At 44.8% G+C, this 13,632-nt stretch overlaps 1 protein-coding gene across 3 annotated transcripts in view; it reads left to right on the forward strand.

Annotated features, from left to right (window-relative positions):
* Pfkp (phosphofructokinase, platelet) overlaps positions 1-13,632 on the forward strand; it is a 64,296-nt gene that overhangs the window by 36,834 nt on the left and 13,830 nt on the right. For 2 of the 3 annotated variants that reach the window (XR_015640960.1, XM_087591423.1), the window contains exons 9-15: positions 448-540; positions 1,103-1,228; positions 3,093-3,157; positions 3,425-3,494; positions 3,736-3,882; positions 6,022-6,092; positions 10,215-10,302. Coding sequence is in view for 2 of the 3 variants with exons in the window: in XM_087591423.1 (XP_087447549.1) it covers positions 448-540; positions 1,103-1,228; positions 3,093-3,157; positions 3,425-3,494; positions 3,736-3,882; positions 6,022-6,092; positions 10,215-10,302 (660 nt within the window). In the remaining variant the exon portion in view is untranslated. 3 annotated transcript variants of the gene reach the window in all.

The following is a 13,632-nucleotide window of genomic DNA, read 5'->3' on the forward strand; positions in this document are numbered from 1 at the left end:
TACCTGAGATAGCATTTTTGTAGCGAAGTCGGTGTTATTTACTTTTATCTGCTTGTCAGAAAGTAAAGATGTTAACTTTAGTAGTCCGAGTGTGGTGCTTCCTGTCTGTAACTTTCAAACTCTCAGGATGCTGAGCAGGAGGATCGTAACTTCAAGACCAACCTGGCCTGTATATACTGTTTTCAGTAAACAAAACCAAATCAAAACAAACAGCAACAATATTAAAAAAGCTTTTACTCAACAATGAAAGCATTATTTGGAAAAATAGATTTTAGGACTGTAGGCAGCTGTTCCCACAGTAGAAATGAAACGATGACCAGTTTTAACGTTCATAATTCTGAAGACAGAGTAGAGGACCCTTGCTCAGTGCTGGTACCTTATGAGGCCGGTATAGCCTTACTGTGGTCTGTTCAGTTGTGTATTTTCTGACGGACATTTTCCCCACAGCTTGTGGTGACAAATTTGGGCTTTGACACCCGGGTCACCATTCTTGGACATGTCCAGAGAGGAGGGACCCCTTCTGCATTTGACAGGATTTTGGTAAGTGGAGACCGAAACTGCTAGACGTTCTTATGAGGCCTCTTCAAGAGACGTTCTAAAGCACTAGTTTATCTCAGAGGCTGACCAGCAGGCTCATCCCTGGAGACATTAGTGGCTTATGCCCTTATTTAAACGTCCTTTGAGACTTACTGACGTAGAATGATTTCCCGGGCTGAGGTCCCAGCCGATGTGGGAGGTCAGTTTGCTTACAGATGGGGAAGACGGGGGTGCTAAGAGAGTGAAACCCAGGAGGTAGGAATGTGGTATCCCGAGTGCAAGCTTCCAGAACCTAACTTAAGAGGACATCAGGCATCCTGAGTCGAAACCCTACATTCTCACATTGCCTAGCATTTCTTATTAGAATTATGGTCTTACTGTTACAGAGATGAGTAGAGATAATCATGGCAGAAGCAGGGTAGCCCCTGATTAAATCCTCGTTTTACAGCCCAAGAAAGGAGGCAGAATGTGAACCCTGGGGTGGCCTCTGGTTATGCACACGGTGTCTCTTGTGCATAGAATGAGGGGTCAGCTATCTCTTAGTGGTTGCAATTGTCATCTGCAGGCCAGCCGTATGGGAGTGGAGGCTGTCCTTGCCTTGCTGGAAGCTACCCCTGAGACCCCAGCCTGTGTCGTGTCACTGAGAGGAAATCAAGCTGTACGCCTGCCTCTGATGGAGTGCGTGCAAATGGTGAGCTCAGGCGCTCAGGTGCTGGGTCAGCACAGACACTGGGCTACCTGTAGATAGGGTGCTCCTATCTGCGTGGTTGGCTTCAGATTCAGTGAGCACTGGGTTAAAATGGCCTTTAGGAGGGCAGAAGGATACCCACCGGGTGATGGCTGCAGGCTTCCTGCATCCTTGGACGATGTGTAAAAGCTTCTCTGTGGCTTGCCTGTTGGTCATGAGCCTTCTCCACTAAGACCTGGAAAACCAAAGAACTGGAAGAGCTTGAAGGGGCTCAAGACCCCATATGTACAACAATGCCAAGCAACCAGAGCTTCCAGGGACTAAGCCACCCAAAGACTATACATGAACTGACTCTGGGCTCCAACCTCATAGGTAGCAATGAATAGCCTAGTCAGAGCACCAGTGGAAGGTGAAGCCCTGGGTCCTGCTAAGACTGAACCCCCAGTGAACTAGTCTATGGGGGGAGGGCGGCAATGGGGGGAGGGTTGGGAGGGGAACACCCATAAGGAAGGGGAGGGGAGAGGGGGATGTTTGCCCGGAAACCGGGAAAGGGAATAACACTTGAAATGTATATAAGAAATACTCAAGTTAATTAAAAAAAAAAAAAAAAAAAGAGTCGCTGACTGTGACCACCACCCACAGTTACCGATGGCCCTTGTAGCTCCTGCACACCAGGAGCAGTGAGCCCCAGTGCAGGAAAATGGCCCTGCCTGGAACTAACTGGTGCTATAGCTGCTACATGCCTACGGTCCTCTGGTTACCTTCTATCCTTCTGTCCCTGGGGACAGTCTGATCTGTAAGGGTACACTAGGGAATGGAATTCCACAGACATGTCTACTGAGAGCTGAAAGAAAAATGGTTCTATTTTTCAACTCAGTTTTCTAGTTGATGAGGCTTGCTTCTTTAGAAACTGCTATTATCTTTCATTTCCCCCAGTTATTTTTTCATGAAATGTTGCATTATTTATTTAGGCTGCTGAATGATCCTGTCATGTATTTTCTTTATAACACACCACACTCTTAGAGAGAGAGAGAGAGGGAGAGAGAGAGGGAGAGGGAGAGGATGAGGATGTGTGTGTGTGAAGGAACTTGCTGAAAATAGCCCTAACTTAATTCCCAGAAGCCAGTAGGAGCGCGGACAGTTTATGTACATATGTGTGGCTACAAGTGTCTGTGCGTGCAAAGATGGATGTGTATTCCTGTGTATCCCTGGGGATAGAAGAGCAAGAGAAGTGTCTGAAACTGCATGAGAGGTGATAGGCCTGAAACGGTTAGGACCCCCAACCATGCACGGTACTTTTCTATGCAGCTTCGTGAGTTCACTGTGGACAAGTAGATTTGTCCGGGTAAAACAGTTTGTCGTGAGGTTATCTTGCGTGGGTATTCAAACTATCATGGTGGTTTTGTTAATAAGCAGCCACCACAAAGAGCCTCTTGTTAAGAACCAGCAGTTCACTGAGGCTGGTCAGGATGTCCAGCCCTGAGCTCTGTGTCTTGAGGCTGCCTTAATCCCTCGGTTGCTCTCAGCCATCATGAAGCATACTCGAGTTCTGCAGTCTTCCGTGGTGAGCTAGCTACCTGTGTTGTTCTTTATCCTCATCTGCGCTAGGCTGTGGAATAATCAGATACTTTCTTAAGAGACACATTTCCACGAGCTCTGTCTTTGGGGAAATCATCTTTATGATCTTGTGACCATCGAGCAGCAGGTGTCACCTCCCCTTCCTTGGGGCTCTGACCTCACAGCCGAGTCAGCCGTCAGCTTGAGGTCCATGAGCAATGCAATGGGGTCAGACTGTGAAGTCCACCCAGAGAGCATTGAAGGCTTGATTCATTTTTTTCTTTTCTTTCTTTTTTTTTTTTTTTTTAAGACCCAGGATGTACAGAAAGCAATGGATGAAAGGAGATTTGATGAAGCCGTAAAACTCCGAGGAAGGTGAGTTATCATGAATGAAACTCTTAGTAGAAATGTACGTCCTTGTTTGGTCATTGAGACTTAGTCATAATATAAAAATTTAAGAGTCCGGGGCTGAAGCTTTGCAGTTACAAGCCCAACTCAAGTTCGGTTGCCAGAACCCACATGCCTTAGCTCCTAATTACTCGTAACTCCAGCTCCAGGGGAATCAGGTGCCCTCTTCTGGCCCCCACAGACACCTCACAAACCCATACATAATTAAAACTACAATGTCCCTTTTTTCTTTAGGAGTTTTGAGGGCAACCTGAACACCTACAAGCGTCTTGCCATTAAGGAGCCTGATGACAAGATCCCCAAGGTAGGTAGCCAGCTCCCATTCATGATCCAGTCTCCAGAGTGGCCTAGGAATCCTTTCTACCACCCCCGACCAACCCTCTAGTGCAGGTCCCTGGAAACTTACCTTCACCTCTCCATTGCGATCTTAATCCTGACACGGTCACCTCCTACAAAACATGGCATAGTATGACCCCTTATAGATGTGCGATAGGTGGGGACTTGCACCCGTCTGATGACTTGGCCCTACCGTGTTCTCTTTTCAGAGCAATTGCAATGTAGCCATCATCAATGTAGGGGCACCTGCCGCGGGAATGAATGCAGCCGTGCGCTCCGCTGTTCGGGTTGGGATTGCAGAGGGCCACAAGATGTTCGCAATCTATGACGGCTTTGATGGCCTCGCCAATGGCCAAGTGAGTCTCCCGGGAGTCCCTGGGGAAGTTAAAATGTCATTGCGTTTGGGGAGGCCAGCCTCCCCGCAGCATCAGGATTCTTGGTGCTGTAGTTATACCTATTACCAATTTGAGGGTTAAGGGTTACCTTTCACTTAGGATCCCTGCCCTAAGTTAAACTCTAAGCCTTTCCATAAAGCTCAGGGTGTCATGTACTTTCAGATTTTTCTCAAAAGGCCCCAAGGCACAGTAATCCAATGATGCTCACCTCACAGCCTATTGTGTCAAGTTCTGATGACCACAGGCGTGTCATCCAAACCAGCACACACCAGAACTCCATGAAATAAAACCTTAAAAAAATAATAATTCTAATTCTTAAGAATAAAAATGCTGGGTTTCTAGCTCAGCAGTAGAATACTTTCCCAGCATTTAAGGGTTTTATCCTCAGCATTGGGAGAACAACGGTTGGCCAACAAAGTCTGGAACATTCACTGTTTCCCTTTTGTAGCATGTGGTTCACATGTATTAATCCCTTTGACATTATACTATGTCTAAGGTCTTACTACCATTTTTCTTATGAGAGAAATAAGGAGTAGAAACATTGACTCACCTGCTACAGTTCTCATGATGGAGGACTTGAAGCAGGATGGTGAGGCATGTTTGTATTCTGAACCCAGAAATGCTGTGGTTTGTACTACATCTGGTCGATACCTCGGTCAGTTTGTAACCCTGTGGAATTACACGTGTGAGCGAGACGGTCTAAACCCCCACCTCTGCAGACTCTATGTTTTGGAGGCAACGACAGCAAGACTACACTAGCAAGCCATATCGCTGGCTTAGAAGAGAGGGAAGTAAGCTGGATCAATATTTACAAGAGTCCACAGGCCCCCAGCGCTCTGCACGAGTTTCATGCATCAGCTGCTCATGGGAAGCCGATCTCCCACTAATGGATAAGTGGGAACCAAGAGGGATATTGGCTCACTCCAGGCAGATGATGTGATACAAAGACCCCGGGGTTGGATCTGCCCCTGTTTTAGAATAATATAAGGGCCAGGTTAGGGAGGGAGAGGAAGGAAGCAGAAGAGGAGAAGAAAGCAAGAGCCAGGTATCTGTAGGAATTTGGTTTTCTGCCTAAATAAGGTGGAAGGTTCTTAGGAGGGGGGTTGTACATACTGGTACATCTTCTTTCCGATGCCTGGCGAAGGCAGGAAGCTAGCGGACTAGGTGGACTGTAAAGACATTATACAGTTACTGCAAGAAGTGTCAGAGGCAACCGTGGCAGACAGAGATGCCTTCAAGGATCAGACTCCATTTTGAAGTCTCTCACAATGCACTTTGTTCAGGACGGATGTGCGGTGTGAGGCAAAGCTTGTCACAGTCTGTTGTGTTTCAGCTGGCCGAGTGAAAGGGGAGAAATGGGATTTAGAGAGTCAAGAAGGTAGAGCCTGTGCTGGTTCTCCAGGAACCTGAGGAATTGAAGCTAGAGATGCCACGTTGGGGGATGTCTGTAACTTTCTAAAGATCCCACCAGGATCCATTAAGAAGTTCACCAAAAACCACATGACTGGAAGCTTGCAGACCCAGAGTCTTAACTTAGCCCCTGCCTCACCTAACCTGGGAATCGCCCCCAGTTGACTAAACTTCATATGTTTACCCAAGCTGTATTTTATCTCTCCCTTTCTTCTTTGCTAAATTGCTTTAACCTTTGCCAATTTGGTATTCTTTTTTTTTTTTTTTTTTTGGTTCTTTTTTTCGGAGCTGGGGACCAAACCCAGGGCCTTGCGCTTCCTAGGCAAGCACTCTACCACTGAGCTAAATCCCCAACCCCCAATTTGGTATTCTTTATTTTCCCCTTTACCAGTGACAGATTCTGGCCAGCTAAGGTGTCCACTCAGGACACGCGCCTCGGGTTAGGGTGCGGATGGTCTCCACAGGCAGGGAAGGAGCCTCTCACTGAAGCTCAGCATTTTGTTTAACCTTAGAAGGGCATGGCAGGCCTTGACTGAGTCAGCCCTGCAGTTCTGGAAACCGACCTGCTGCCTTCCCTATCTCTGTGGGAACTCAGCCTGTGAGCGTACAGAATCCTAAGCTGTTTTCAGAGCCTTCCAAGTCTGCCTTTCTTCCTCCCCTCAGCTGTCTGACTCTGTGTTTGAATACTAGATCAAAGAAATCGGCTGGGGAGATGTCGGAGGTTGGACAGGACAAGGAGGGTCCATTCTTGGGACGAAACGGTAATTTAAAATTTCTTTTTTTATTATTCATTCCATTCGTTCACATCTCAAATGCTATCCCACTTCCAAGTTACCCCCTCCACCAACCCTCCATCCCACATCCGCCCTCCCCACTCCCCTTTGCCTGTATGAGTGCTCCCCCATCCACTCACACTCTCCCATCCCACCACGCCTGCATCCCCTTATGCTGGGGCATCAAACCTCCCTGGGACCAAGGGACTCCCCTCCCATCGATGTCAGATAAGGCCATCCTCTGCTACATATGTATCTGAAGCCATGGAGGAAGTACTTGGGATTGAGATATTTTTAAGAAAGTATTTTATATCAGATCCAGCCCCGTGTTATCATTGGTGATTTCCAGGATGCAAATATTAATACCAGCTACTACTGTACCTTCATCTGTCATACGGAAGAGAAGCAATTTTTAGGTTTGGGGCTCTTATGTCCCTGTGGCTAATGTCTGAGAAGAATCAAGTCAACTTTTCTGCTTGCTTCAATATCAGGGCTTCCAGTGTCAGCTAGACAGGTGGGGATTCCCCAGGTGGCTTCCACAGCCTTCTGGATCGCGTCTCTGTGCCATGGTGTTGGGACGTTGTATGGCAAAGCCTCGGTAGACTGGGGGTTGTGCAGACAAGCTCCCTAGGCCTTGGCACAGAGGCTGTCCAGCTGCGGCACCAGTGTGCTTTATGGAAGGCAACCTGGGCATCGCTCTTGAGCAGGGTGGAGATGAGCTGACAGCTTGAGATGCTCGCTGAAGCTGTCAAATTTGCCTGTTTGCCATGTTCACTCCCTACAGTTTTCCATATTGGAATAGCTTCATCTTACAACTTACATGTGTCTACCAACAGTATAAGTATATAGTGTTTTCTTTACACATGGAAGGAAGTTTTAGGGGTGGTTGTCGGATAAAACATTAGAATGGGGCATAAACAAGTTTCCTTTGCTTGGTAATGTCCCGGTTGACTGGCTCTCATTTGAAGTAGGTGACAGTATAGAGGCGGAATGTGGGTGGATATGGTTTTTAAGAAAAATAAATGGATATCTCTCTATACAAAGGGTATATATATATATATATATATATATATATGTGCGTGTGTGGTATATTGTATATAATATATTACTTGTATACACTTAAATATATATTAAATACATTATATATAAAATATATACATACACAGGCATATACATGTGCATATATGCAAAGGTATGTAATTTGGAAAATGGAAATTTCCAAGAGTAAACACTTAACTCTTTTTTTTTATTTATTATATTTTATATCTCTATGCCTCTATGGAGGCACAAAAGTCTGTGTATGTATGTCCATGTAAATGTCCATGTAAATGTACAGGTATGGAGGTACATTTTTACCTTTTTTTTTTAATTTATTTAATACTTAATAATAATTCTTTGGTTTCCGGGCAAACATCCCCCTCCCCCCTCCCCTTCCTTATGGGTGTTCCCCTCCCAACCCTCCCCCCATTGCCGCCCTCCCCCCAACAGTCTAGTTCACTGGGGGTTCAGTCTTAGCAGGACCCAGGGCTTCCCCTTCCACTGGTGCTCTTACTAGGATATTCATTGCTACCTATGAGGTCAGAGTCCAGGGTCAGTCCATGTATAGTCTTTAGGTAGTGGCTTAGTCCCTGGAAGCTCTGGTTGCTTGGCATTGTTGTACATATGGGGTCTCGAGCCCCTTCAAGCTCTTCCAGTTCTTTCTCTGATTCCTTCAACGGGGGTCCTATTCTCAGTTCAGTGGTTTGCTGCTGGCATTCGCCTATGTATTTGCTGTATTCTGGCTGTGTCTCTCAGGAGCGATCTACATCCGGCTCCTGTCGGTCTGCACTTCTTTGCTTCATCCATCTTGTCTAATTGGGTGGCTGTATATGTATAGGCCACATGTGGGGCAGGCTCTGAATGGGTGTTCCTTCAGTCTCTGTTTTAATCTTTGCCTCTCTCTTCCCTGCCAAGGGTATTCTTGTTCCCCTTTTAGAGAAGGAGTGAAGCATTCACATTTTGATCATCCGTCTTGAGTTTCTTTTGTTCTAGGCATCTAGGGTAATTCAAGCATTTGGGCTAATAGCCACTTATCAGTGAGTGCATACATGTATGTCTTTCTGTGATTGGGTTAGCTCACTCAGGATGATATTTTCCAGTTCCAACCATTTGCCTACGAATTTCATAAAGCCGTTGTTTTTGATAGCTGAGTAATATTCCATTGTGTAGATGTACCACATTTTCTGTATCCATTCCTCTGTTGAAGGGCATCTGGGTTCTTTCCAGCTTCTGGCTATTATAAATAAGGCTGCGATGAACATAGTGGAGCACGTGTCTTTTTTATATGTTGGGGCATCTTTTGGGTATATGCCCAAGAGAGGTATAGCTGGATCCTCAGGCAGTTCAATGTCCAATTTTCTGAGGAACCTCCAGACTGATTTCCAGAATGGTTGTACCAGTCTGCAATCCCACCAACAATGGAGGAGTGTTCCTCTTTCTCCGCATCCTCGCCAGCATCTGCTGTCACCTGAGTTTTTGATCTTAGCCATTCTCACTGGTGTGAGGTGAAATCTCAGGGTTGTTTTGATTTGCATTTCCCTTATGACTAAAGATGTTGAACATTTCTTTAGGTGTTTCTCAGCCATTCGGCATTCCTCAGCTGTGAATTCTTTGTTTAGCTCTGAACCCCATTTTTTAATAGGGTTATTTGTCTCCCTGCGGTCTAACTTCTTGAGTTCTTTGTATATTTTGGATATAAGGCCTCTATCTGTTGTAGGATTGGAAAAGATCTTTTCCCAATCTGTTGGTTGCCGATTTGTCCTAACCACAGTGTCCTTTGCCTTACAGAAGCTTTGCAGTTTTATGAGATCCCATTTGTCGATTCTTGATCTTAGAGCATAAGCCATTGGTGTTTTGTTCAGGAAATTTTTTCCAGTGCCCATGTGTTCCAGATGCTTCCCTAGTTTTTCTTCTATTAGTTTGAGTGTGTCTGGTTTGATGTGGAGGTCCTTGATCCACTTGGACTTAAGCTTTGTACAGGGTGATAAGCATGGATCGATCTGCATTCTTCTACATGTTGACCTCCAGTTGAACCAGCACCATTTGCTGAAAATGCTATCTTTTTTCCATTGGATGGTTTTGGCTCCTTTGTCAAAAATCAAGTGACCATAGGTGTGTGGGTTCATTTCTGGGTCTTCAATTCTATTCCATTGGTCTATCTGTCTGTCTCTGTACCAATACCATGCAGTTTTTATCACTATTGCTCTGTAATACTGCTTGTTAACTCTTTTTTCTTAAATGGTAAATGAGCCAATCACTTTATTATTTTTTTATAAACTCATGTTTTTTAAAGATTATATATATATATATATATATATATATATATATATATATATATATATATACACACACTGCAGCTGTCTTCAGACACACCAGAAGGGGACATCTGATCCTGTTATAGATGGTTGTGAGCCACCATGTGGTTGAACTCAGGACCTCTGGAAGAGCAGTCGGTGCTCTTAACCGCTGAGCCATCTCTCCAGCCCAACACTTAACTCTTAATACCTGTAAGCTATATACATATTTTCTTTTTTCTCATGAGCCAGTACAATTCTTTTTGACCTTTTTGAGAAAGAGCATTATGTGATTCAGTCTGTTCTGGAATTCACTATGTTCCTTGCAGCCCAGGCTGGCCTTGAACTCAAGAAACCTCCTACCTCCACCTAGAATGTTGGGATTTCAGGTGTACACTGCCAGATAATTCTTCTGGAGTGGCACTGTTTCTATCTGCCTGCCTACTCATTTATTTATTGCAGCGGTATGGATTGCACCTAGGCGACCATTAAGCTAAGTCCCTAGACCTCCTACTTTTGAAAAAGATGCTCTTTTGGGACCTGATACCTTGCCACTCCTGCCTTAAGAGATCATTCTCCAGGATTCTACTGTCCTGGTGCTGTCAACCATGGAAGTGTGGGAGAGTAGCTCCACTGCCCACTGTACGTTTCACACCACAGAATTCAGACAGGGGTGGAAGGTGGGAGAAGAGACACCAGCAGTGGAAAGAATGATTTCCAAGAAGTTTGGCAGCTGGTGGGTGTACTCTTACCTCTTCGTCTGTCTGTCTGTCTTCAGCACCCTACCCGGAAAGTACTTGGAGAAGATCGCAGAACAGATGCACTCGAAAAATATCAATGCCCTTCTGATCATTGGCGGATTCGAGGTACATTATTGTGTCTCTGCTTCCTTCCCTGCTTGTTGGCTTTGGGGGTGTGATTGGTAGCCCTATGTTTGTGTCACATTTACCCCATCTTAATGGCTATTCCTTGGGAACTGGGGTTTTAATAGCAACCCCGTTGCCCTGAAATACAGAATAGTAGGGTAATGAGATGCAGCCCAAGGCTAGCCTAGTTCTGATAGAGTAAATTAACGGAGCTTTCCCATTCTGCTGAAACATCTTTTGATGTTTTCAGATTTGTTATCAATCTATAGATATTCCATATTTGCTATTTGAAATACACAGATGATTTAGAAAGGAAGATTATATGGTTAATGTTTCTCTTCAGATTTTTTTTTGAAAACCTGTAGTCCTTATTTACATCCTATTTGATGGGGATGAATTCCATAGAAATCGTAAATAATTTACCTAAAGGAAGATCGGAACTTCACATAACCAGACTCAAAGTGATGAGAGAGTTAGTCTTAGTACTGTATGCTAATACCCCTTCTCCCCTTTATGCCCAGGAAACTGCTTGTCCTTGTCTGTGCTTGTAACTCTTCTGTGTTGGTTCTTCTAGTGTTACCTGGTTTCCTCACTGTGTACCCTGTGCACTGTGTAACCCCCGGGCTTGCTCGCTCCCGACCACATGCTATCCACGCCCCCCTCTCCCTCCCTTGGTCCTGCAATCACACAGACTTAATCTGACAGGCCTACCTGGGACTCCTAGAGCTGGCAGCTGCCCGGAACAAACATGAGGCATTCTGTGTCCCTATGGTTATGGTTCCTGCTACTGTCTCCAACAATGTGCCAGGTTCTGATTTCAGCATCGGGGCAGACACGGCTCTGAACACTATCACAGACGTAAGTGCGGATGTACCAGCAAAGCAGGTGCCGCTGATGCTAACCCGAGGCCGGGACCCTTTTATCTACCAGTGCACTAGAAATAGCCTTTTACTAGTCGGACACCCTAAGTGTTTTTGTTTCAAGAAAGCACATTTTCAAAGTTCCTTTTGGATCCTGAAAATGCTTCATCTAATTGCCCCCACATCCCCTGTTTTTTCTCATGGTTCCTTTCGTGTTGCTGCTAGCACGACTTGGCTGCATCACCAAGACCTGTGGAGTGACAGCCCTTGCAAGCTCAAGCAGAGCGGGACCACCATGTTTTCTGATCAGATACTCAATGTAGGGATTTGGCTGAACGTAACTTTCTTTCTGCCTATAGCCTCTTGTTACACTTAAATCCTGTGTCCCACATTGTCTACTTGATATGTAAATATAGAAAATTAACCAAATATTTCATAATGTCATTCCGTGAACCAACTATGGTCATTTCACAGGGTTTTTAGCTAAGGTTGTAACCGTTATTTTATAAATCGGAGGTCTTAAATTGTGTCATGAATATTGATACTTTCTTATTTTTCTTTTTGCAAAAAAAAGTAACAAAATATACACATACATGTTAGTGTTACATTTTTAAATTATACTTTTTAATTCCTATGGGAGTTTAAGATCACTAAGTCAGAAATCTAAAATTTTTCAGGAACTCAAATTGTTTTCCCCAGGAGACCTAATTCTTAAACATAATTTGGTTAGGATTTTGTTTTCTCTTAAGCTCCTGACACCAAACTCATTTCTAGTACTGGTAAATAAAAGCCCCCATGCTTTTAAACGATAAAGCTTACAGTGGTAAGTAACGCTTAGCGCTGATTTCTTGCTTTCCTGAATGGCGGAACTGTTCTTGCCTCTGCTTCCTGAAGCCAAGTGCCTGGTGTTTGCTTTGGCTATTCCTGATCACTAACGCCTCTTGTCTGTTGCATGTGCTGTCTGGTGACTGTCATTATTGCTTCTGCCCTTGTGGTTGATGGATTCGGGCACTTCGTGAATCTACCGTCCTTTGTGAATGGAAAGAAGGATGTCTGTCACAAAACGGATTGGGATCCGGGCTCTGTGCACCCAGATACTGAATCAAAGTCTACAGTTTACATGGGAGGAATTTATAGAGCGAAACAATTAAGAGTGCCTTTTTCACAAGCTCTTTGACACCTAAGCCTACTTGCAGGTGTATCTGAGCAGTAGTCCTTGGGACAGCATGTGCCCTAGAGCAGCTGTCAATATGGCCTAGTCAGCAAACAAACAAACAAACAAACAAACAAAACAAACGTAAACTCATTTAAAATAACATGAGACTCATTTTTGCAAGTCAGTTTTGAAACTATGTTCTGTGGCTTTGAGTGTGAACTTTGTAGATGACAACATCGTCCTTTGAGAACATTTAGTAGCTGGATACGCCTGTATACTGTCACTTGTATACTGTCACCTGCAGTTTGGTGGGAGCCTCTGTAGATGCCAGTCAAGGTGGGTAATTTATCTCCTGGTGGATATTCAGTGTGCACCTTCAGACGTGAGGGGAAGATCCTCTCTTTGATTACAATGTCCCCATAATTAGAATTTATGATTCTTCACTCCCACACTGGTGGTTGTTTTGTCCCAGATTTGAATATACAATATATACATATTGTTGAAAACTTGAAGCTCAAAATAGAGAGGAGGGGAAAGGTCATCTACGCCCTCTTCCTGTTACTCCCATTAGAGGGATTTCCATTAGAGGGATTTCTTGCTTTTTTTTTTTTTCTTCTTCTTTAATCTCTTTTTCTTATTCATTTGAGTTTCTCAAAGCCAGTGGTAGCATGCGAGAATGCAAGCTGAAAGGTAGGTAGGTGGCCATTCCTGAGGACTTCAGGCTAGCTCATGTGGGGTAAGTCGGCATGCACATGTGTTTTGTTGTTGTTGTTTTGTTGTTGTTGTTGTTGTTGTTTTTTGCTGCTCTGACACCAGGGAGTTTGGTCTTCTCAGTTGTTCTTTGATCTCAAGGTGGGTGTCTGAAGCCGGACCCCTAGGGATAACCTTGGTGAAGGTTGCCGTTGCTTGCTTTGGAGTCAATAGCTGTATGAGGATGAGAACACAGCTCAGAGTCCCTTCATGTGTCCCCAAGGGTAAAATGACTAGAACATGAAAAAGGCATGAAGGAAAAGTGTCAATTCTAATAGTTCGAGGTTGGACCTGATTTCGCTAGGCCGACCACAGGGTGAAAGAAGGCTGTCACTGTGTCTAGGGAAAGAGGACCTGAGGAGCCTCTCCCCAAAGCACCCATCATCTCCTGCTGCTAGACCTAGGAAGGCCTTGGTGGAGAGCTGGCAGGGAGTTGCTAGTGCTGCCTAACCTTACTGTGTCACTCGGAAAGAACAGGTATCCAATAAGATACCTGGATCTTCACTCATATCTGTTGGTAGAGGACAATAGCCTCTTACCGGGCTCTGAATGACATCAATGCCC

Source organism: Rattus norvegicus, chromosome 17 (genome assembly GCF_021556685.1).
Source record: "Rattus norvegicus strain SHRSP/BbbUtx chromosome 17, alternate assembly SHRSP_T2T, whole genome shotgun sequence".
NCBI lineage: Eukaryota > Metazoa > Chordata > Mammalia > Rodentia > Muridae > Rattus > Rattus norvegicus.